This window comes from Carcharodon carcharias, chromosome 22, assembly GCF_017639515.1.
Source record: "Carcharodon carcharias isolate sCarCar2 chromosome 22, sCarCar2.pri, whole genome shotgun sequence".
Classification (NCBI taxonomy): Eukaryota; Metazoa; Chordata; class Chondrichthyes; order Lamniformes; family Lamnidae; genus Carcharodon; species Carcharodon carcharias.
Window position 1 is genome coordinate 7,256,659 of NC_054488.1, and position 25,626 is coordinate 7,282,284.

General features: G+C 41.2%; 1 protein-coding gene across 1 annotated transcript in view; it reads right to left on the reverse strand.

Moving 5' to 3' along the window:
• The window catches only part of LOC121293933 (heparan sulfate glucosamine 3-O-sulfotransferase 3B1-like), a 28,437-nt gene extending 8,196 nt beyond the window's left edge, over window positions 1–20,241 (reverse strand). The window contains exon 1 of the mRNA XM_041217407.1: window positions 19,474–20,241. Coding sequence (XP_041073341.1) covers window positions 19,474–20,015 — 542 coding nt within the window. The 5' untranslated portion in view covers window positions 20,016–20,241. The remainder of the gene's footprint in view (window positions 1–19,473) is intronic.
• Between the last annotated feature and the right edge of the window lie 5,385 nt (window positions 20,242–25,626).

Sequence of the window (25,626 nt, forward strand, 5' to 3'; positions counted from 1 at the left end):
GTTCTGAGCATTGTTTTTTTTTAAAAACTGCAATATTTCATGCAAACAGGAATAAAAGGGAGGTCTTTGGTAAATTATTGCCTAGGAACAGGAGACATTAAATATTTTCCCCATCGGCATTAATAAATATCTAAAAATCATCTCATTCTATTTATTTACTGATATTTTGGGTCATAGCATTACTCTATATAAGAATATTCATTAGCTTTCTCAAAATCTGTGACATGCTATCTGAAACATTGGAATTTAGATTCAGAGTTCTGTATTAAAGCAGATTTACTAATCTCTTTTAATGCTTCATCTCCACCCTACAAATTTACTATGCTTATATTCCATGTAAGATGCCTTGAGTCATCGAAGGGAGTGTTCTAATGCTGAAGACTTGCTTGAACAGGGAGGGTTTTCTCAAAACATACAGCTTAATTCACAGCCCTCTTATACAATCGTAGTAATAGCATTAGCCCTTAGCACAAGTCACTTGCCTTGACATCTAGCTGGTACCCAATCACATTGTTGTGAAAGGGTTTTAGCTTTGCAACAAATGTGTTATTCAATTCATGTATGAAATCATCCAAATCAAATGTAAGCAGGCAATGCAAGACCACCTGGACATTGTAGCAAGTGCAATATTATTCCAAGCACTGTTTCTACAGTGTTTTCATTGGCTCTTTTGTGACATTGAAATTGAACTGGCCTTTTAATACTTTATAAGACATGGAATTGGCAGCATAACTTGAGCTTTCTAGATCATTATGGCAACAAGCAGCTAACATAACTTAAGAAGTTATATTATAACCTGTGTTATTTTCATGAGGTTTTACAATCTGACCAAGATTGAATTCTGAAAAGCAGCAGAACACAGCAGTGATCAAACATTGACAAAATACAGGAATACTCACACACCTTCTGCAGCTAAAATCAAATATATTCACTGTTTCAGAATAATATTCCTAAACAACCAGAGAATGTACATTGTTTACAGTTGACACAGCAATAAGCTATAAAGCAATTTTCTACAGCTTTCAGTACAACATTACAAAATAGGTTCTCTATGTACTGTGCACAGACTAGGACATCATCTCATATTACCCTGTTATTGAGAAGCAAGTGATCAAATACACCACTGGAAGCAGGAGTTCTAGCGATAGCTTGAATGTTAAAAAAACATCCCCTATAACGTTGGATATCTGTAACTTTGGATAGGATTCTTTTTAAGCACAATGCCATTTGGATTTAAAATTCTGAAAGGAATAAAGTGAACATCTGGATCAACATAAAGTAAATGATTGCGTAAAATGTGTGTAGTCATTAATATGCTTGATTGTGATTTCAATGGTTTGAAAGCAACAAAAGATTATGAAGCTTGATTCACCATTAGATGAAAAGGGAGACTGCATCGATATGATTTATAAGGTATAGGTATTTCGAGATTTCATCAGCAAACAGATGTTCTTTCACATTACTTTAGTCGTACTTTCAAGTCTTTTGTTTGTTTCATTTACTTTTCAACTTCAGCACACAAAGCTGGAAGGCCTACTACAGGAAGCAAGCAACAGACCGCACTATCCTCTTTTATTCTGAAGCAGTATACCTGGTTCCATCAACAATTGTTAGGCAGGGGAGCCTCATCCTATGCCTTATAAATGTCATGCACCATTCAGAATTTTTAAAAGATTCACTAATGCTTTGAAGGTGGGCCTAAATGAACGAAACATCAAAAGACAATCTTCATGGTCCACATCAAACAAAGGTTCATTTAACCAAGTGGTTGACTAAAGCAAAACATGGTTCTGTAAACAAAGACTCCCAATTACAGCTTTAATCAGCTGAACAGAAAGATTTGATCTACAGTTTTGCAACCAAACCATCTTGTTGGCCGTTTAAACATCAAAATATTAAAAAGGAAAAAATTAGGATTCTTAACTCACCAACTAATTTTGAGTTTGATTAAAGTCAGTGCTCAGCCATTTTAATTTTCTGTAAACTGTTAAAATTAAACCAGGTATGATATTCAATAAATCAAAGAGCCTAATGTAATCAGGATCTAGCTTTTAAAAGAGGAAAGGACCCACTGCACAAAAATTCAGAGGCATATACAATACTTGTGATGCAAATTTTGATAACATAGTTATGACCTAAATTTTAAATGTGTCAAATATTGGCAAAACAATTAAGTTGTTGCATCATTGATTGTGTTTTATAGCTAGCCGGGAATAAAAAACTCAAGTCTCCTGAAAGACAATTTACCATGACAACCTTTCCCTAAAAAATCCTCCATATTATCTCAGATCTTGGTGATTCAACCAGTACCCAAAAAAAAACCTAGCTCCCACATTAACACATTAAAGTCAGCTTCATCTGGACTTTTGTTTTTACCCAAATCCTTGAAATCATTTAAAAAAATCACACCAATGTACAAGAATATTACTGACCTGCCTAAACCAATAAAACAGGACCACAGGCATGTTTTTTCCAAATACATTTATCATTTCTCACAAGGTGCGCCACTGAATGAATTTACAACAGCATTTTGCTTTATGGCAAATCAGTCAAAAAGATGGCCTGTTCTGCTCTTCCACTGCCTTAGAACATAGCTGCCCTGGCCAATGAGTTAGAAAAATTGAACTTTGAATTAAATGAAGTTCTTGTTAACAGTAAACTTGCTTCAATAATCTATGCTCCAAATACATGACATCAAATGGAGCATTTAAAAGTTCTCTTTCTTACATATGGTTTGTACTGAAAGGTGGTGATGTACACGTGAACAATCAAGATAGCCAAATGAGAACCTCTCCAATCATAAGGCATGGGTTATATAAAAATAGAGCATGCCATAGCTTGTTTTGGAAAGAATCTGCAATAGATGAACTACTGTATTAACTTAATTAAGGCAGATTAGCCTTTCTAGATCCTGATGTACTCAACTTGTACAGTCCTGTCAAACCTATGAACAGCTGTTCCTTTAATTTATGTACATTGATATTGGGTTAAGTGCATTAAGTACACATGCACATTACCTCTCCAGCTGATGGCAAAGCAGAGAAATTCTAGAGAGGCAATAGCATTAGGAATCCCCATATTCATGGTCCACAAGTTCTACACTTAAAATGTTAAAGCACAGAAGCACATTCCCTCTCTTTTAATAATGGGCACCAATAAATTAGCTCTAGCTTCCAGCGGGGCTTGATTGGCATAGTAACACTCTGTCGAGTAAACAGAAGAGGACTATATTGCAAGAACTTCATATGGTGACAATCTTTTACCTCCCTCCCTATCGGAGAAATTTGTGGTCTCCAGTGTGAGAGAACTGATTTTGAAGTCAAGCAAGTTGGGGAAACACCTGACCCACAAGTGTGCCCCACCACTCTAACTCCGCATACATGGTGCCAGGCACAGATTGATTAGTGCTTTAATTTACTACACATTTCTTGGAAAGGTGGTCGGTTGCTAGATTCCAATTGATAAACAAGAGTGTAAGTACAATGACCTTGGATTTCTACATTGCTATTTCAAGGTGAAGTAAACTGTAGTTCCTCAAAATTTCAACAGGGTCCAATAAGAATTACTATCTGCTAGGTTGGTGACTTACTGACATTTTTGCAAAGCTTCTGAGGGATTTTAGAAACTAAGCAGTATTTATTGAGGTCTAAAAATGTTAAAAGCAGTCAGCTGAACCATTATCTGCCTGTTGACGTAAACAGCTGTATTTTAAACATTGACAGGCCATTTTCTCAAGTCAACGTGCTTAATTGAAAGTTTCAAGGGGTTTTTAAGTCAATGCATTGAGGGAGGCCTCTGTCACAATCTACAATTGATGACTTGTAATAGAGTTCAAAAATCCATATTCTATTCACTGCTGGAAAGGACATTTTACTTTCCCCACAGTGATGATCCACGCAGTATTTCATAGCATGACTTGAACTCACTGAAGCATTTGTGAGGGGAATATCACGGCAGTATTGTCCATTCTTGCCCAGGCTGCTAGATGGAGTACCATATGGCAGTTATGCAACCCTCCTAAGGGAAAGGAGGAGGAAATAACTGCTCTGGGTGTCTCATGTACTAGAAAATTACACTATGTGCTGTGGAAGGGTGCTGACAGAGACGTCTATTGTACAAACAAGTCTCTCTCCTCACCATCCCCCAACTAAAGAATACAATGTGGCAAGGATTTTCACATCAAGTAAAAATGGGCTAAAATAAAAGCTATAAAGGGTATTCCTTTGTTGAGGAATCTTAAGGAAAATGTAATATAAGCGTAAAACAGTGTGCACTGGTTAATGCTCTGTCTACTTTTAAAATGAAATGAGTAAATGGAGTGAAATTGTAGGGCAGGCCTTTACAGACCCAAAAGGCTGTGTTTGTGTGGTAAATCAGCAATGCCCACTTAGCACTGACTTTTAAAGGCGAGGTGATTAATCTATTTATCTTGGTTGTTTGCCAGAGGTGTTGGTAACCTGTTACTGACCCATCTTATCGCTGAAGAAAAAAAGGAGCATATCAAAGTGACAGTAGTTTGGGGCCTCAATCAGAACAAAGCTCTTAACGCTCTTCAAAAAAAGGTTACATTTATAGTACCTGATAAGTCTTTCAACAGGTGTGCACTACCCACCTCAGGAGGCCGTGATGTGCTGGTCATGAGAACGTTTGATTGACATTTGCTGAAATTCAATCTGCTAAAGCGCAATCTAGCTGCTCCAAACTGTCTGGCAAACAGTCCATTGTGGCACCTTCTTGCCTCTGCCACATGGAGGGCTGACTGCAATTGCCTCTGCTTTTTAAAATGTATACCTTATCACGCTGTGCAATGAGTGAGCTTATCATGTTACTCTATATAAGTGTGAGTTATTCCATAATGGACTTCAACAAAAACACACTATCCCTTTGTCAATTTCAATGAATCCACTACTTTTGCTTTGACCTACAGTTAACTCAGAATGTCAAGCATATTCCACTTCACCAATTTCCTCCTGTTTCCCATATGGCTTCATTTGATATATTTTCTGAAAATGAATTTCAAAAGTAATGGATTGACGCCCACCACAACCCCTGCACTCCATAATTTTACAGTTATGACCGCCATCTTCTCTCCAAAGAATGTTATATAGTAAATATCAAGTAATCAATTGAAGTGAAAAACTCACAATATAGGATAATTTCTACTGTTTAGCAACTTTCAACAGTATCCTGTTCAAATGAATAGTTCAGTTGCCACCTGGTTCCAACAGACAGTAGGATGACATTAACTCAATCCAGGCTTGGCAAAAAGGAACAAAAAGCTGGCTTAAAAACAAAAAACTGCGGATGCTGGAAATCCAAAACAAAAACAGAATTACCTGGAAAAACTCAGCAGGTCTGGCAGCATTGGCAGTTCTGTGGAAGGGTCATGAGGACTCGAAATGTCAACTCTTTTCTTCTCTGCCGATGCTGCCAAAAAGCTGGCTTGTTGACTTGCAACTAACTCACTTACATGATGGACTTCACACCCCATAATTTATCACACAAGTGCCATGTTTGGCATAACCTCATTTGTTGCCTGATGCATTATCTTTTAGCACGTTAAATTGCTGTGCATCAGTACAATAAGCTCAAAATAGGAATTTCAATTCAAGTGCATCCAGAACAGAACCTGGCACCATTCTGGAGCTTGGGCACCAGATGCTAGTATTGCATTACAAGGTTTAACAGAATCATTTGCGGCTATTCTCACAGGTAGCTTCTGCACAATCTTCTGACATTTACTGATTTTGTTATTAGTCAAAAGCTACTGATTGGATCAAAATTCTTCTCATGTCAATAATTGGTCAGAATTTTGGAGCCCAAGGCACGGACCATTTCGTGTCTTGAAAGCCTCCTTAATATTGTAGCTGTTCTTACATTTCATGATATCTACTAGCTGTAGTTAATTGTTGGGAGGGGGAATCTCAGGATATTTATGACCCATTGACACTTCGGGTGCCATGAGTTGGAATTGCAACCATATGCACCCATAATGTATTCCGAACAGTCACATTCAAACTTCCTCCTGCTGTATTATATGAGCATAAAAATAGTCAAAGTATTTTTTATCATCCAAGATCAGAGAGTTAATTACCTCCTTTCAGACTTTACAGATGCTGTGCCCTGGATGGTTTCAGCTTTCTTGAGCCCAGCCGGGATTATTTTGGGAATGGGTAGGAGGAGTAAGGATTGGAGAATTCACTCCAAAAGATGGAAATAAACCATGTTAGCCAGTGTGTACACACAATGAGAGAGCATTGTCCTCTTATTCGTTATTTGGTGGACCACTTGTGTCCAGGGTGGGCCCCCTGAAACAAGTATTAGGCACCTTGAATATATAAAACAGTGGGTCAAATGTCCATTTAAGACCCCATTCCAAATTCGTCATTAACCTAGCAGAGCATGCACCAGCTTTAGAGGATTAGCCAGCCTTCTTTAAAGGGGCCACTGGAGGCTGCCCTCAAAGATATTTAAAAATGTTATCCTTTGGTCTGTGACGCTAGGGTGTACAGGAGTGCTGCTCCTGACTCCAAACAAAAAAACTGCAGGCCGCTGCCAACCCAGTTCGCCCTCTGCCGTATACTCCCACTGTACCAACTCAGACATTACCTGTGTGCCAACTCAACTACCCAAAGCCCTAATCAAATGAGCTGCACTGCACCCTGGATTTGTGTCCATAGGACATCAGGATTATAGAGGTGAGGCTCAAGGTCCAATTCCTAGTGAATCTAGAATCACATTCTGGCTGTGACATCTATTTTGTGCCAGTTTCCAACGCTGCGCAACATTTCTCAGGCATCGTATTTTAGACAGGAATTCCCATGCACTAAGGTGACAATCAAAAATGGTTATTTTGCTTTTGAATTTCCCATGTTTCACGCATGCCAACACATTCAGCTTTTCAATTGGGAGGTGCTTAAGGCATTACACCATGGTTCAGTAACTTGCATTTACCTTCATTACCAGGAAGGAAAAATATGATTGCATGATTTTAAAGATGGCAGCAGATAAAACAATTTATGCAGCAGCCGTGATCATTTTTGGTAAGAATGTCACAGCTGTTGTCAGGAGTTATTTTTTCCCTTCTCTTCCCGTAGATTTCTTACCCTAGGGTGTTGCAATTTCCACATCAAGCTGGAGTTTTGAAAATCCCTAGGTCCATGCAAAATCTTCCACATGTGTAGACTGATTCAGTTACGTCCTGGACCGTCTTAGCCATTGTATCTCATGCTTGGAAAGTGGGAGAATTATTACAAGAATGGGATGCTTTAACTGTGGTCAAACCGTGCGATTATCATAGTCAGAGGGAGTATTGACATTCAGGTTCTGCTGTTTTAACAATAATAGCTAAGATTATTCTCTGCTACTGATCCTTTGCTTGGCTGGCATTGCTGTGGAGAAGCAACCAACTAAAGCCAAATGTTTCCAGTTACATAATTGCACAACTGTCTGCCGCTTGTTAGAAGGCATTTCACACTCTATATGAGATATACTGAAATGAGCTAAGGAAGGCATTAATAGCCTACCATACCTGCAACGCCAAATAGTTTGTAGTCAATGATGAGTATCATAAACCAAATAACTCATTAGACTACCAACATATATTAGTACAACCGCACAATAAAAACCTTCTCATCTGCAGCTGTTTAAAATGGAGAGCACAGTATTTCACGGAAAAAACATTGAACTGTTCACTGATGTATCTCAGATATTTGAGAACTATTGCTGCTGCAAAATTAGCGGGAACTAATTATCCACATGGTTTAAGCCTCAGTAGCAATATTTTACTTGAGAAACATCAATCTGCACACAAATTACTTTATCAAGTAAGGATCTTCATGGGAAGAAGCCCTCAAGGTGTCAGATACTATTATAACTTTATAGTCAAAATTAGCATGCATCAATTTCCTGGTAAAATAAAATGAGCTGTTTATGCCAAGTCTGTGCCTCTTGATGAATCGATGGGTCACTGGAGCATTAAGAGTTAATAATTGATGTAAGTGTAATGGAAGTGGTTTAGCCCTAGCTGTATTCTTTGCTCTTGGTGTTTCTTTTCTCCCTCCTTAATTTTGCTAATAAACATCCTTGCAGACCAGCATTTTGTTAAATAAATGTTCAACATATAACTTTAGAAACCCATAACATAAACCTTTCATTTTGGTTCAAAACAAAAAGAATCTATTGCTGAGCATCAGGCCTACAGATCAACTGGCTTCTTTTGATACAGCTGACTTCAGCTACAGGGGAAAGCAAACCTTAACAAGGAAGAAGGAATATGTGTAAAAAGAAGTTTGATGAGGGGGCTATTTGAATGGTCCTGAACAATAATTGGCAGTACACCATGTGTGGAAAGCATGGGTGTTTGACATGAAGTTCCTGTTGGACTGAATCGCTTTTGTTTCCACCTTCAGCAGGAGATTCCTATCTCGCTCAGCCATGTTTTCCCAACTGCTGTGGCCACATTCAGTGGTAGCTGGCAGGGGCCAGGCCACCCCAGTAGCCTCACTCCTCCCCTCTCCCCATGTCCCCCTTACAATTAGTCTCTGTAATTCAGAGTGAAAACAATCCACTGTTTCCCAGTGCGAGATGAAAGGAGCTTGTGCAGCAGAAGTAATTTGACTGCTGTGAAGAGGCCACTCTAGGCATTGTGTCCAGTTAAGGAGTTGGAACGGGATTGGCTGGCAGGGGTTTCCATGTGATTCTGCTGCTACCTACTGTTTTTATGGTGCTTAGGTAGAGCTTGTTGGGATAATGGTCACAATAGAATACAGGGGAGAAAGTAATCTTTTAATGCACAGAGGAAAGTGTTTTATTTATACAACACAAGTTCCTCCATCGTCTGCGAGCCTAATTGCACTCAGTGAAAAAAATGTTCTTCATGCTGAACATTTTCTAAAGAAATCCATTGTCCTTTGCCTCACAGTGGCCTAATTACCTAAAACTTTAAACAAGCACATTTTATGGTTTGAGATCACAGCTTTTATGAACTATATTAACTTGATATGCTGAGCAAACCACTTAAGTTTGCAAATAGTACACAAAGGTAGTCATGTTGGACAGCTGTTCTGAGATCAAGCAAAAAAAAAGGGAGAAAAGTAAATTACATTAATAATTATTTGGATTTTTACAACCTTATATTTGTGATTTTGCAAAAATAAAAGTTAATCTATGAATAAAGGTGAAAGATATGAAATAGAAGTCCGATTGTACATAAATATCAGCCAGTTCTGTACTTCAGCACCTCTGCACATCCATTACATCAACTTACAAAAAAACCGGTCGAAACTCAAAACGATTTCCAAATTCATGCTCTACAAATGAACTTAAACTTAGGTTTTGTTGATCTCAGTGTGGCAGGTTTCAAATGATTCTGTTCTGCTAGAATCCTTCTACAATTTACATTGTTTAAAAAAATAACTAAGTTTACTCTGCCAACAAAAGTTCCAAAGCAAGAGAATAATTGTTTTGTAAACCAGATGCACTCAATGTGCTTCCAACAACCTATCAGAACGGCTTTGGCATGCTGCAACCCCTCAATGCTTTTTAATGCTAAGTTATTTCCAAAGGCAGAGAAGTGATGTGTAACCTAACATTAAACCTGGCTAGCCTTAAAGTCTGTTCAGAGCAGAGGAGGTGGCAGTCAAGCAACTAAAGAGAAAACTAGGGTTAGTTACTTTGTTCTTTAAACTGCAGGATATTAGCCTGACCTTTCCCAGAGTGCTGCTGGTCCAGTTGTCCATTAAAAAATCCAGAATGTAAGGCTAATGAGGCATTTGGGTCAAGAGCCTGCAAACTAGGGAAACAATCAGGGTCAAAAACTCCAGTAACATTTAAAAAAAGTCTTCAGTGGGTGTGCAACAAAGACAGATATGCAGAACAAGATAAACAAAAAAATGGGCAGCTACAATCATGTCTTTAATCCAAAAAGGTCTTTTGTCTTATGGATTGACTGAATGACACAAAGCTTGCACATCAATAGAAAATGAAAGATAATGCATTATTTGTATTATTGCTTTGCAGTTCCAAATTCAGAGCTGTGTAGGTACCAACATCTGTGAAGCCATTTCTTCAATGTTCTTGCTAATTTTAAGAGGCAACATTCTTTGTTCATATCTCCAGACTGAAATCTTGCATCAGTTTTCAAAAATGCATGCTAATGCTAACTATAGTAATGTTGCAAACTTACAAGGAAGCAGCAGGTTATCCTGATGATAAAAATAATGCTTGAAAGGTGAAATAATTGGAGAAAAATTAAAGTTTATAACTAAAACAGTTAGCCAAAGTAAGATTTAAGATTGCATTTATCTCATCCTATGATGGTCCTTGCCAAGTAAAGCATTAAACAAAACGAATTCATTCAGCAAAACCCACTGGAAGATGATGGCTACACTTTTGCAGTTTTTGATGTAATTCAATTTGATTAAGTATAATTGACATTCCATTAATCTGGCTGAAGCCTAGGACAGTTTAACTGAAGGACTAAGGGTACCATGTCTTTAAATTGTTCCAAAATCTTTCCTAAGGTCAATTTGCATTTTTATTTTAAACAAATTTACCTACAACCAACTACTCGCCTTGGTGTGTTTAAGCAACTTTAGCATCAGGACCAAAGAAATAATTTACAATAAAATTTCACAAATTGGGTGAGTCCAATAATTTAAAAAATACTTTCATTCTGGCTTACTAGAGGGGAAAATGCCATGTTTATAGCTTTGCATCATGGATGACTTTGATTATGAGGGTTTTTTAAACAATATAATTTGAAACCACAACAACCACTGTAAGCTAAGAAACTGCAACACACACAGCAACTAAATCCAGTGGAAGCCTACAAGCCAAACAACATGTTAGAATTGTAGTGTCCATTTCAGGACACCTATGCTAATTATAAAGTGAACTTGAAAACAAATGTATTATTGTGGAAACCTGTGAGCCTGCATTAGTGCAGGTTTGAATAATAGATTTACTGGTACTGTACAAACTTCCAAGGTTTGTTCAGTTTCAGGATGAATGCCTCAGGGGATATTCAGGACAGTTGTATCAAACAAATTAAAAATAACATTTCTAAACACCCAGTAAGTTACTGAAACAAAAACAAAAATAGCTGGAAAAACTCAGCAGGTCTGACAGCATCTGCGGAGAGGAATACAGTTAACGTTTCAAGTCCGTGTGACTCTTCATCAGAACTCAATGAATTTGAGTAAGTTACTGATGTGCAGTTAGTGTAATGACTCACACCTTTGGTTATGCAAATATTTTTCTGGTACTTACATAAACTTGCAGATCCTCAGTTGGTCTCTTTCCAGTTGATAAAGTGGTTGTCAATGGCAAGGCAGTTGACTGACAGTCACTTTATCATCTGCTGAAGAAATCCTGAAGGTTTTGAAAGTTTCTTTGCTAATCGTTACCTCAATTGCTACATTGTTTTGCCTTTACAATATCATCAATATGTTGTTCCGTAGGTTATTAATTAGATACAAGAAATTTATTAAATGAGATGTTGATCACAATTGGTGTACTTGACTGACTTGTTAAGTTTTGACATCTTAACCTTATCTGTAAGACACACATCAGAAAAATTGTGATAAAAGAAATTTTGCAATAGGGCTGTTTCAGTCATCAATGGTTCATATAAGGTATATGACAATTTAAGCAATGGTTGTGGGAAACATTTGTTCAACTAACACCTATAGTTAGAAAAAAAACCTTACAAGTTTTTAAATGAATTATGAATTCTGCATTAAAAACAAATTAGCAAGAGAAATTGTTAAGTCCAGTCACTATCTGTGTGCTTACTTAATGACTATCAGGGGAATTTAGAGATTCTGCACCATCCTGCTTGAAATGCTGCAGCTGTCCGAAACAAATTCCCCCTGATTTTCGGAAATGTACAACTTTCACATGTTTTATGAAAGGCCATTGAAAGTGTAGCAATTGAGCATTTTGTTGCAATGTCCTTCGGTCTCTAATTGCAATACAGTTGAAAAACATTTGTATTCTGGAGTAAAAAGAATAATTTTGCTAATGATGTTCCCCCAACAAATCAACCACAATTAATGATTCTGTCTCATTAAGCATTTTTTACATTCTTCAACTGGTTGTTCTCATCTTATCTATAACTTTGAAACCAGTTCATGTCCTGTATTTTACTTTCCTTGTCACTAGTTCAGGCAGGCTAATTAATGATAACTGCAAATATAAAAGCCTCAATTCCTGTGAAACAAACACCAGGCTCACCCTGGTACAGATATTTTATATACAACTAATTAAACTGACAATATCTGAGCTTTTTGCTATAACCTGCAGATAATCTGAGACAGGCTCATTACTCTGAAATATGATAATCTAAATTGAAAAATACATTTCAACTGTATTAGAATCGCTGTATCTCTCTTAATGAACCTCATCAGATTCTTGGTCACTCAATAGCACACAACCACTCACAGTGGAAACATTCCCACATCTGACATAGTCCAATGGTAATTATTGGGTTTAATTAAGAAAATAATGGACATCATGAAATTCAAGTCAATAGAAAACTGTGATGGTGAAATGTTGTAGAACATTCAATGCACAAAATTATATTTTGTTGCCCCTTCTTTTGTGAACAAACATAAAGGGGTCTCTAGCTATTCAATATAGGAAAGCTGTCCAACGGCCTATCTTGGTCTGTATTTACAGAACACTTATGTAAATGTGCCTTCTGTAACTCCCTTGACAATGGCAGGTACAGATCTAGTTTACTGCAAGGGAGTGATTGTCTCTAAATACAAACAATATACTGAGTGCACTTGGCTGTTAACCTATATACTGGCAACATACTGTGTACACAGAAATGAGAGTACTTGGAGAACAAGAGATTGGACCGTTTTACTGTTTTCTAGTGGGCACTCCCCTCTGATGCTTTTATAAAAATAGAATGTTAGCTGTATAAATTGGGAAATGCTTGACTTGTTGACAAAATCTTAACTGGTTATTGTCAAACTTAAGTACAACCTCAAATCTTCTCTCTATTGAATCTATGTCGTACAAGGAAACAAATTTCAATAAAATCACCCTCCGTAACCAGAAATTGCTACAGCAATCAGTTTTCTGACAATAAGCACCCCTCAGCACAAAACAGAAAACAAAATTAAGCTTAGACTCAAAAACACATTGATTCTGTGATTTTATACTGATGTCAGACTGCACACACCAGAAACCTTGCTGACTCACTAAACTCAGACAGAGTGGGGGGTGGGGGGGGTGTTGTCTGAGGTGGGGTGGTCATTTTTGTTTTCCGCCAAGCTGGTCATTCTAGGTAACTCAGGAGCGAAACTGATGTCATGTCCTTGGTCTGGATTACAGTGTGAATCCTATCATAACTCAGTACAGAGAGACTCTGTTTATAAACATACATCTATTATTTTCAGACTGCAAATGCCTCGGGGTAGACTCGTGGTTCACCGGCAATGAGAATGGCATCATTTGTACAGCCTGATTTGAAGGTTTATTTACCGACAGGGTTCCAATCGGGTGATAGCAGCTGATCTTACCAATTAAACAAGGAAGCCTCCTCTCTCCTTTCCTGTTTCCTTTGCTCCATATGTTAAGTGACAACCACAGCCATGTCTTATCAATGACACCCCCACCCATACACTGGGCACAGATCCTGGTTTAGAATCTATTGGAGTAAGTGGGTGTGACTTTGTGAAAGATGGCTTCCTCCCTAAAGAGAACTTCTAAAATATATTTTAAAAGCGATTCTTTTAATGTCTTCTCCCTTCGCTGCCATAAAGAGAAAATGATTAGACAAAAAAAAATACCCTTCTCCCAAAACAAAAAAAATCAACATTTGGCAGTTGTTTAGGAAGCCTACGCATGTTTGAGGGGACATTAAACAGCAAAACATTTTCCTTCCAAAGGTGACAGTGCAGATAGGTTAAATTAGATATCGCTGACTGCGATGGGTCTTGTTTTAAAATCAGGCGAAGTTTTCGGTTACTAACTCCTGGTGTTTCAACTTTAACGAAAGGTCTTCGATTTAAACTTTTGTAACACTCAATTGTTTGTGTTTGGCCCAGCCTGGGTGAGGCGTGGGGGGTGGGTGGTTACTTTCGCAATGGGCACGATATTTGCTGAATGCTTTTACGAATGGTACATTACGGGTTGGTCCAAACCAATTACACAACGGCAGGTCGGAAGGTGGGAACCTGAAAGAGGGTTCCACCGACACTGGCTGGCGTGCAACAGAAATATACCAATGATATAGTAACCCCCTCGAGAAAATGAATAAACAGGTAGCTGCAAATTCAGTGAGTTGTTGGGTTTTTTTTTTACAGCGACGATTAACTGTTTAGAAACCAGCACTAGACAGAAGAGTAGTTTTGATCTGCAGATTTCATTGGAATATTGTCATCATATGTTTTAACTGATGTAACAGGACAAAGATGAGGATCCCCAGCACTTCAAGATGGCCAGACAGATTTGGGCAGCAAGAGTTTCGAGAGCCCAATAAGGCGAGGCAGCAAAACACGATCCTTTGAGATGCGGGTTGACTGTATTGCGAGTCCCTTCTCGCTGAGATCGGTCACCGCTTGTGGACTGTGAAATGCAGAAGCCGCCGCGGAGCAGGCGGATCTAGCGAGCCCCTGCTGGTGGCAGCACTAACTCGGAATGAAGCAGCATCTGTCTGGGCAACTCACAGGACATAACCAAAGATCTGCCTCGCCTCCCACCGTCTGACCGCCGACTATTTTTAATATTGGAAAAGGATTTGAACCGCCCCTCACCCAACCCTCAAAAAGTATAATGAACAGTTTCCCCCCCCCCCCAAAAAAAATAATAAACTGTTTACATAGAATGTCAGTTTGAATGGGTCAAACTTCCAGTCAGTGACGAATTTTGACAGCTATGAAACAGTTCTGATTTTTAGAAATGTGTTCAGTCCCTATCCAATTATTTTCTGGAGTAAAACGCCAGCGCTCTCCCCCTGAGTGGCGACTGAACCCGGATACAGCAAAGAGAGGGGTTGGAAATGGACAACGTGTTTAAAACATCCTAATAATCCCATTCCCTCCTGAGTGTTGGTTTACTAAACTATCAATAATTACTGTTCAGGTCGGAGCACCCCGGGTTTTCGGGGTCAGGATTTAAACTAGATTAAAAGCCAGCAATCTTCATCGACACTTAGGTAACTTTTCCCTTGCTAATCGCCGTTGAAGATAAATTACGTCAGGGCTAAACCATCACTTTGGCCACAGCTCACTCCCCGACATTATTAGCCGGCGTTTCATGTTGAGCCCGAGTCTGACCTGGGTTACAATTATAATTCAGCTAAACAATCAAACCAGCCGGCCTAGCCGGCAGATGAACTTCTGTTTGTTTCTTTTGCCACTTCTGTCCAAAATCTCGGGATTAAAAAAAAACAACCGCTCCGTGTTGTGACAATAAACGGAAACAAGTATAAACTGTGCCCCAAGTCCCAGAGCACCCGTCATCTCCAAATGGCGAATGCTCAGGGGCCTGTTTTTTTCAGGACTGATGCACCATCCTGTGCAGACATTCGACCACGAACGGCGGAATGGGACAGGAGAACAGAGGTGGGGGGGGGGGGGGGGGGGGGGGGGGGGGGGGGGTGGGGGGGAATCAGAACTGATATACACCAGTTCTTTAAGTTATGTTTAATTGCATTAAAAACCAAATACGAAAGTGACCTGGATATCAATGTGTAAATCTGACCAGATTATATATTTTCTCTCGATTGAATAATGAGAATTAATTAAAATCTGAACTAAAAACAAAATCCATACAATTCTGAACGCTACCCAAGATTTGTATCAGATATTTTTGTGCGGCCTGATTGAATATTAGGACAAAGTACTTTTTCCCCCTTCATAGAACAAGGCCTCCTTGGAATGAGAGGGACATTTCGGAAGCCTGTAAACTTTTTTTTCCCCCTTATTAAAATTCCCTAGGAAAGGGACATCCAGGTTTCCTCAGTGTAAAACTGTGAGTTTTTCATCCAGCGACAGGACTGATAATGAGAGGCTGCCTTCAGGAGGATCTGAACTTGTCAAGCACTCCCCCAGGACTCTCTGACTGCAGATTGGTTTAAGACAAGAGTAGTGATAACACCGGGAAAGGATGCACACATTTGCGGGTTTATTTTCTTTTCCTCTTGGTGTTGTTGGTTAATGTTGATTTACCTGCCACTCAGTCCAAGGAGCAACAAATGAGCTGCAAATGGCGCAGTTTGAGACGAGAGCTAAAATCAACCGAATTGGCTAGAATACAAGGTTTTCAACGCTTCAAAAATTCGGTGGGAGAAATTCTGGACACTTGGTTGGGCTTCAATCGTTCACTATTGTACCCAAAGAAAACACACTCCATTCTATTCCCGCTTAATATGCTCCAGTTTACCATGTACTCAATAATCCAAAGTCTTGTTCTAATAGAAATGTAGAAAATGTAGAGATCTACCCAAAAAAAAGTGATTGGTGACCAGCAGTGAAATCTACTGGAACCCCAGCAAGATCATACACAAGTCACTGTTTCGCGGTTGTAATGGAACTAAAATCTCCCCAAGTCCCTGAACCAGTCCTTCGCTGATCTGCTCCAAACGCTGCTTGTTGTGAGTGACGTGGTGGGATTTTATGAACTCATTATTTGCCCATTTTAAAGGTTAAAATCGTTGGAACGGCAGCATCAGGTCCCTGGTTATATTTTCTCTGAAAAATTTTTTTTTAAAAATTCTTCCCTTCGGGTCAATTAAGTAAATAATCCATACATGTTTGGAAGAACAAATCGGATTCTAACGACTTTTAAATTGTACAATTCATCACGACGTTTTAGAAGGTTCCTCTTCGCGTCAGTGTAATGATTATAGGGGAGGGGGTAGAAGGGTTGTAAAAGCCCTGACATTTTTATTGCACGAAAAGTCGAAAGCGGGGATAATTAAAACATGAAAACTTTCTTAAACTCCCCCATATCGTTCAGGCAGACAAGTATTTTATCTCCAATGAAAAAAAATACTCCACATCAAAGTCTTTCCCTCGAGGCGAGACAAGTATTTGTGTGTGAGAGAGATCAGAATAAACCCCCATCAGATCCGGCAGATCTCGCCACCTCTGATCTGACACCTCACTTTCTTATCTTAACTGAAACAAATCTTCCAGAAAGAATGAATAAAAGGAACGGGACCTTTCATTATCAGGTGAAATTAAATCAGCTCTCCCTTGTGTTTTGAAAACGAGCAGGAGGCCGAGACTGTGATTTTATTTACATATTCTACCCAGTTACTGAAAGGACGCCTCCCTCTCTCCCTCTCTGTGCTGATCTCAGGAGACGACCCACGATGGGAGAAAGGAGTGCAACAGTCTGTACAATCAATTCCCTTCTCATCCACTACACACCACCCCACCCCACCCCCGAACATGTTTTTAAAAATCCACAAAACACAAATTTTAAAAAAGGAAAAGACACGTTAATGATACTTTCGATTTAATTTGTAACTCCCGTCCACCCGACACAAATATCGGGCCGAAGGAAGGAAAGCTTTAATAGACATTGTAAAGGGGGATTAGTCTTCAGTGAATACAGCTGAATTTTCAATAATTATTGTCAATCATCTCATCAGAACATACTGAGAATCATTGGCTGGGCCAATTCTAAAGTTTAGTGTTTAATCCGGACAAGTGACTAGAAACTCGTTCCATCGGTTAGACCTGAACTCCTGTGTTCTTCTGAAATTGGGGTCCGAAAAAAAATCGAAGACAGTGACAAGGATGTTTTAAAAAAAAAATCGGCAGATTAGACGGTAGGTGAGGCGTCAGGTTGTCTTGATGCGTTCGAGCGTATGTTTAAAGTCAGAAGCGAGCATCCACAAGTTACACACACACACACACATACACTCTTTCTGACATCCCAACAACTGCCGCGGGACGGAACATCTAGAACTGATTACTGGGAAGACTTTTAGTTTTGGAAAGGTGGAAACCTGAATTCTCTGGTCAGGCTGCACTGGGAGAAAGCTGGGGTAGAAAGAGCAGCAGGTTTCACGAGAAAGGAATACCTCGTGTTTCTCTGCATCCCGATTTATTCCCGGGGCTTGAATTACTGAGCCGTTTCCTGGCTTGATGGATGTAAATTAAAACACTGCTAGCTTCACCTTTCACAATATCCCTTTTTCCTGGCCCACTATAGAGATCTATAAAAATAAAAGCACACTGCCCTCGGCTCCCTACAGTTTGAACCTCACGAGTTTTGTACCATAATTTATTTTAAAGACCTTTCTTGCACCCACCCCCATACAGGCTGAAGTCACTCTCCGTGCACACAGTTCACTAAAAGGGTGACCATTGCAAAACAGCTCAACTTGGGCTAAAACCTCCGACTGAAGAAAGCTCAAAATTAAGCAGTTAATTACCAAATTCTCGACCCTGTACAGTAAGCAGTGTGAGTGTTCATTTAGTACACACGATGACAAGATTGCAAGTCAAATTCGAATTTCAGATCAGCGTTTGCCCAAACGCACCTTTCGTTAGGGTATAAAATCGCCTAAAGGCGCATTGTGGAGTTCGTGAAAGCTCCCTCTTTGCATATGACAAGGAGCATGATATCTACAATAACCTTATAATTTCGCACTTTGTGTTTTTTCTGTAATAACTGGCGCCATTTGCTTGTCAGTTTAAGGTGTATAACTCCGCTTGCCGGGCTGTGTAAGTCAATTGAGATCATGTTAAAAAGTGTACACCCATGTAAACCTTGTGAAACAGTGAAAATAATACACACACGTGCTAGATTTTACACAGACAATATTATATATTCCACTGAGGTGAACCTGCCGCTCCCCAATGATTAAAACACATTCCCCTCTTCTGATTCTATAAAAATGCCATGCATCGTAAACCGGGTGTGAAAGAGTGAGGATGGAAGCAGAGGTTTATGACATCGAGAGGAAAAGAACAATCTGTTTAACTATGCTTTTAAAAAAAATATCACGCCTATGCTTGCTGCTCAACGTGAAGTGTTAAAACAGGTCGGGCTGAAATCTTTTCCGATGTTTTATTCTGGGGCTGGGGGGGTGGGTGTTGTACAGTCTCGGGCGGGCCTGGGGTGTTCCCAAAGATCTGGGAGGTTTGGGAGGGAGCGGACTTTCCAGAGGAGGTGGAGCTGGGTGGGGAGGTGCCCCCAAACGCCTTGGCATTCGGTGCTCGATTCCACAGAGCAGCGTGAACAGCCGAGCTGCCTAACAAGGTTCTAGCGACTAATGAGAAAGATTCAAACCAATTCCCTTGGTTTACCACCCACCCACCCACCCCCGTCCGTCCGTCCAGCTCCCCGCGGGAATCACTCGTTCCCTCGCCACAGGGACTGAGAGGGGTGTCCCCACCCCTTGGCCAGGCTTTTGGCTGGGATCGGCCCGTGCTTTTAGCATCATCCTACCCTCCTCCTGCCCCCAAAGAGGCAGCGAACCCCATCGCCGACACTTACTTATACCACTCCATGCCCTTATCGTAGTGTCTGTCGAAGAAATGCGGCTCTGCGCCCACGGCCCGGACGTCGGGATGGACCCGGAGGAATTCGAGTAGGGCCCGGGTGCCCCCCTTCTTCACCCCGATGATGATGGCTTGCGGGAGCTTCTTGGCTCCGTAGCCGCCCAGGCTGAGATCAAAGGGCTTGAGCGAGTGCCCGCTGACGGCTGTGGGACTCTCCTCGGTGGCTTCGCCGTTGTCCTCCTGCAGCAAGTCTCTGGAAGCCGACCTGGAGGCGAGCGGCTGGTCCCGGGCCAGCCGCCCCTCACCTCCCTCCTGCTGGGCTCGGAGCCGCAGTTTGGGTGGGAGCTCGGGGTCGCCCGGCCTCTGACGGCCCGAGTCGTGTCCGTAGCCCAGACTGGGCACCGAGAGGCAGAGGGCGGTGCACGAGTAGAAGATGTAGACCCACAGGAGCAACATGGTGAAGAGCAGCAAAAGTTTCTTTCGGAAGGCGGCCGGGGAAGTGAAATCTGAATGATACCAGCTCAGGCTACATTCCATGCCGTGTGTGAGCGATTCATTGTGAACCAGCCACAACTCCTACAGAAAGTGCAAGAGGAAGACCAAATCCGTCCCCATCATCTAGAAACACAGCTTGTGGCTTCTGCTGACAGTCGGTGCCATCAGACTGTTAATTGTGGCCACATATTGATTCAGTAGAGCTCTCTCTCTCTCTCTCTCTCTGATGGGCTGCCCGCCTTTTCCCCCTTGTATCCACCGCTTGATTCTGCTGCTAATTCCCAAAACTCAATCTCAGGCGCAGCCTCCTTGATATAAAAGGTGGGGGGGGGGGTGCCAGGGTTGCTGGCGGGCTGACTGACAGCTCCAGCCGCCACTCAGCGGCCTCATACATATTCATAGAGCGCGTGCCGCGTCCAATCGGAGGAGGCCGAGGGCGGGACCCCCCACCACCCCCCCCCACCCCTCCCTCCCCTGGCGGCCGCTCCGCTTCCCTATTGGTTCCCAGTCCATGAGTCAGAATTATCAAAGGCGACAAAATTTTGAAGCGTGAGCGCTCCATCCACCTGGAGCTGAATTCCTTGCCACCCTTTCGGCGGCCGTTTTCCCTGCATCTCCTCCCCCCTCCCTTCCCCGTCTCACAACCCACCTGTCACTCGGTAAGTTACAGGAGGGCTATCTATCAATTTGCTGGCCCTCTTTGGCCACATGCCTTACCCCCCAAAACAGCAGTTATTACAGAGTGAAACACTCCCCACCCCCCCCCCCCCCACCACCCACCACCACCAGTCTCAGCACACTCCAGCACTGGTGTCAGGAACGATGCGCAGAGTTTGAAAGCTGCGCTCCTTAATTAACCCATAAAAGCCGGACTTCCGCACCCACTGTTGGGAATGATGGATTCGCTTCGGAAAGGTCACTTCAGCCGGAGATGGGCCCTTAATCTCGTGGAGTTCGACCGTAAAATTCCCCGGGGTGGTTTCTCAAAGTGCAGACGCACCTCGGGAATGGATACGGCCAGTGAAAAGGAAAGATTGGGATATTATAAATAGACTGGGTAATCGGGATGCTTCAGATAAACAAAACGGGCTGTAAAATTATTTCTGGTGGGCCCCATTAGAAGGACCTCTGACACCGCCATCTAGTGTATCCAGTGATGGTGAAAGGGGGAAAAAAATCTGCCTCAATCTTAAAAGTTGTTAAAACGGACCAATGGGAACAGTAATTGAAAAATTCAAGTGAAAGTAACATTGATGCCCATTATAGTAGAGCGGGAGTCTCTCGTCATCAGTGACGCTTTTATCCAAATGTCTCTAACAATGAAGGATAACATGCACTGTGTGTATAATGTTAAATGCATTATTTTATGCAATGTTTGATATCCGTATCTTTCTAGGCCCGTGAAAGCTGGGGTTAGCCCCAGTGTCTGTGGTATAGGGGACAACAGTTCCCCGCCAAACATGAACAGGTTTCTAAGTGAATTACACATATGGAGAGTTACAGCAATAAACTAAACTATACGTTGTTTGAAGTAAACTCTTGCAATCGTTAACCTGTCAGATTAATATAGATTTACCAAGCTTCATAAAACGTCCTGTAATTTATTTACAAGTATTTAGGTTGGACAGTTATGAGAGAGATAAACGCTTTTCATATTGTTATTAACATCTGGATTGATTCATTCTTCCTACGTAGTTGATGGGTTAAAAACCAGCGCCCTTTGAAATTGCAATCGTTAAATAGCTTTCAACTTTTTCAAAAATGCATTAACTTTAATAATTTCCTCCATTCACGGAGGCCTGATAGGTTCGCATTTTAAAACATACTGTAATTTTTCGGAGACCCTCCCATTTTACGGATGGGATGGGATGGGGTGAATTAAATCACAAATGGTTTTGCAGAGCTGAGCCTTTGAAATTTTGATTTTATTAAAAGTGGCGCTAAGTGCCACCACCCCCCCCCCCCCCCCCCCCCAAAAGCCCAGTGTGTGTTCCGTTAATTTTTCCCCCTAATTTCTGAGCTGCTTCGCTGCGGCAGCGCGACTCACTCTTTTCACAACTTTTCAAAACTTGTAGCACCAGAACCATTATCAGCACTCAACCTGCAAAGCGCCTTTTGGGGACGGTGGGGGTGGGGAGAGGGGGTGCCCGGTTCATACTGACTTTGTAAAGTCGCAGTTGTAACTTTCCATCCCTTTTTTAGTATTGTCCAGCGGCTGAAAAAAAAAGAATTTAGCAGCTTCGAAATTGCGTAAAAAAATAAAATTGGTGTTAAATTAGATAAAGTTAATGCTTTCTTCAAAGTGTCAATTTAAAAATAATCGGAAAGTGATCACTCGAATTAGCTTGAAGTGACCGACTCTAAACAGCAGTGATTGAAGTTATTCTGATTTTCTGTTAGAGAGCAGTTTTTAACATGCAACAATAGCCACTTTGTGGAAGGGAATATTTCGGGTAAAAGAATCATCAGAAACACGTTGTTTGCTTGTTTAATAGCGATGCCAGGAAGATGGTTTCTGTGAGGTTTTATTTATACTAAACTTGTAGGGGATATCATATCCATTCTTCTGCATCACAATAGGAAAGTAAGTCACATCAGGAGGCGATTGATGATAGATGAGTCCGGTTCTCGTGCCGCTCTGGATGCCTGCTTGTGAGGTCAAATATTCATCTGACTTATAATGTTTTGTATCTCTGTCCCGTTCCCCCACCCGGTAATAAGCGTGCAATGAAATCTGCATGGAAATGGAAGTAGACATTCTCCGTTTTGTCTTCCCTCAATATCTCATTTCCTTTCCTAATGAATTTAATTCATCAGTTTGCGGATGCCCTCTTGCTGTGTAAATCAGCCGCAGTTGCGCGGAAATCGCCGGTCAGTTCATTCTTAATTCATGAAACTGACATAAAATTGACGCGTGGACACGAGAGCGATCCTGACGCTTTAACACGCGTGACTAATACAGGTCCGGGAAGATTGGAGACCCAATTCTGGGCAAAGTATAAACCCGGCGAGGAAATATGCTCGCGGCGTGTGGCCGCAGTGATCTCGGCAAGCAACCGAGCCGCAACCTTCTGCTCCGCAATCTTTCTGCGGTTCTTCATTCACCCAGTGCCGCAAGTGTCAGGAAAACTCACCGCACGGCGGAGAACCAGGCTCGACCTAGTTTTTTGGTCGAAAGTTTGAAGCTTCTCAATAACTGCAGCACAGGGAAAGTTTGTCAAGTGGACACAGGAATGACTGGTAGATAAATTGATGAGCTTACAGGACAAATTGCATCTTCCCTTCATAATAATCAACGATTAAATTAAGCCGGCATTTCTGTAATTGATGCTTGCGGTGGTAACAATAGAGGAAGTGCACCAATGTCGTTACACTGCTCCTCTGGGGCGAGAGCTTTGTCATCCTTGATGTTGATTTTGACTTTTTTAATATAAAATCTCACCGGGCCCCCTCGCTCAGGCGATAAGGGTGCTTGAGGATTGCCGTTTTAACCCAGACATTGTTCAAATTTCAGGCCACAGATCGTTCCCCGAAAAGCCTTGAACTTCTGTCAGTTTACAGCCAGGGTGCAACTTTTTATCCTTCGTTACAATTTCCTGCCAACCTCCGTTCTTACCTGGTTTGGGATTAAAAAAAAGTTAACGGAATACCAAATGTTGTGGACGTTAATCATTGAAAGCCTCGACGCAGAGCGACTGAAAGTGTTGCTGCAGTTCTCTGTGTGTGTGTGTGTGTGTGAGGGTGAGGGTGGGGTGTTTGTGTTTCTCTGTGTGTTGTCTCTCCCCGAGTCTGTGCGTGGGTCTGTCTTTTCTTGTGTGTGTGGCTGTGTATTTGGGACGGGAAAACGGGTTCAATTTACTCTCTCCCTGGCAGCCAAAGAATTGTTATGTCGAATCATTTTGCCCCTGCACATTACGTTTGGAAGTCTCAGAAACTTTTATCAACTCCATGCGCATTCTTCCCCCCCCCCCCCCCCCACTCCTCCACCCAGTTAAATGAGGATCGGACGAGCGAAACCATTAAATTACAGCCAAGGCTGAGGTAAAGCCAATTGAAATTCTACCTTTATCTGGAGTTGCAAACCAGACGGACCAAATATGATGCAATGCTGACAATTCCAGAGCGAGCCGAAATTCGGAAACTAGAAGGCTCTTCGTGTCGTATTTAATATTTTGAACTGGTTTTTGAGGAGATTGAGAGCGAGCGCATAATAGCCTGAAAATAAGGTCTACACACGCTGCCTGGTGTACATAGCGGCGCGTCCAGTGTCATATTTACAGTGTCATTACAGAAAGCAGGAAGGCATTGTAACCCCGGTGTGGCTTATGAGGTGGAATGAAATGTGAACTGTTTCACTCTTTAAACATGGGCGGTCATTTGTTTTAAATGGTAGAAGCTATTGAGATAAATAAAAGAGCAAATGTTTCCCTACAGATGAGCAATGAGGCATTCAGAGATCGGTTAATTGCCCTCAGTTTGGAAATAGTTTTACATCTCAGAGCTAACAGCGACAAGTACAAATAACTGCATCATATGCGCCGAGGTCGTGCGCGTGTGTTTCACGTTGGAGGTGGACGGAGCGAGTTTATTGTGAAACCTTTCATTCCAAAACCACACGTGGCGAAACCGGTCACGTTAACATCAAAATGAGACTAAGTTCTTTTGTTTTCTTCGGTTGATATGATCAACTACCTGTTTTTTTTTGAGGGGAGGGAAGAGAAAATTTACAAGGAGTTAAAAAGGTTTTAAGCTGATCAGAAAAGGAAATATCACTTCAGCAGAACTTATACCACATATATTTCACTTCTTTTTCGGAAATATTGACATTCAAATAGTTGTTTAGAAGGACAGAGCTTGAGTATTGCTGAAAAAAAAGACTTTTTGTCGAACCTTTTCGACTTGCACTCATCAGGACAATTGGCAAGAATTGCCTGCGAATTTCTTGCGAATCGTCCTGATGAGTGCAGATCGAAAAGGTTCGACAAAAAATATCTTTTTTTCCAGCAACATTAACATTCAAGAAGAAAGAGGGTTTCCGCTGTTTTCTGTCAGATTATAGGCGATTGTTTCTCTTTTTTTTGAAGTAAAGTCAAGAAATTGTCAGCAGCCAGAGGGTTAAACGCAATGCCTGAAACTGGCGTGAAGGGTGTTTGTAATCTACCCGGGATGTGGACAGGAACCATTACAAAAATCTACTCCATTTTCAAAATTCCCCAAACACTCGTCTGTCTTTCTGTGCTACTTCGGACAGATTCATTATTCCTTACAAACTCGACATCTATTCTAACCCTGAAATATGAAGTGCCGGTGAATGGTCGAGGTAATATTTAACATCCTGCGAAGCAGACCTTCCCTTTTTCCTTGACAAATGAACTACAACCCAACCAAATGGTTCACATCTGTTTGGGTGCTTCTTCAGTGTTTGCAAATTAGCATTAAAATATGGGTAAACAATAAGGGAAGCCGTTTCTAGATCACAGGACACAGACAATGATTACTGGACTAAGAACCGTGCCAAAAGCATCTGACATGCTCAGACCAGATGTTTTTACATCTCTTATAGCTTCCTTCCTCTGAAGAAAGAAACATCCACACACATAAGCGTCTGACTTTGGACTTTCTTCGTGAAATGACGAAAAAGCCACCGAAGTCC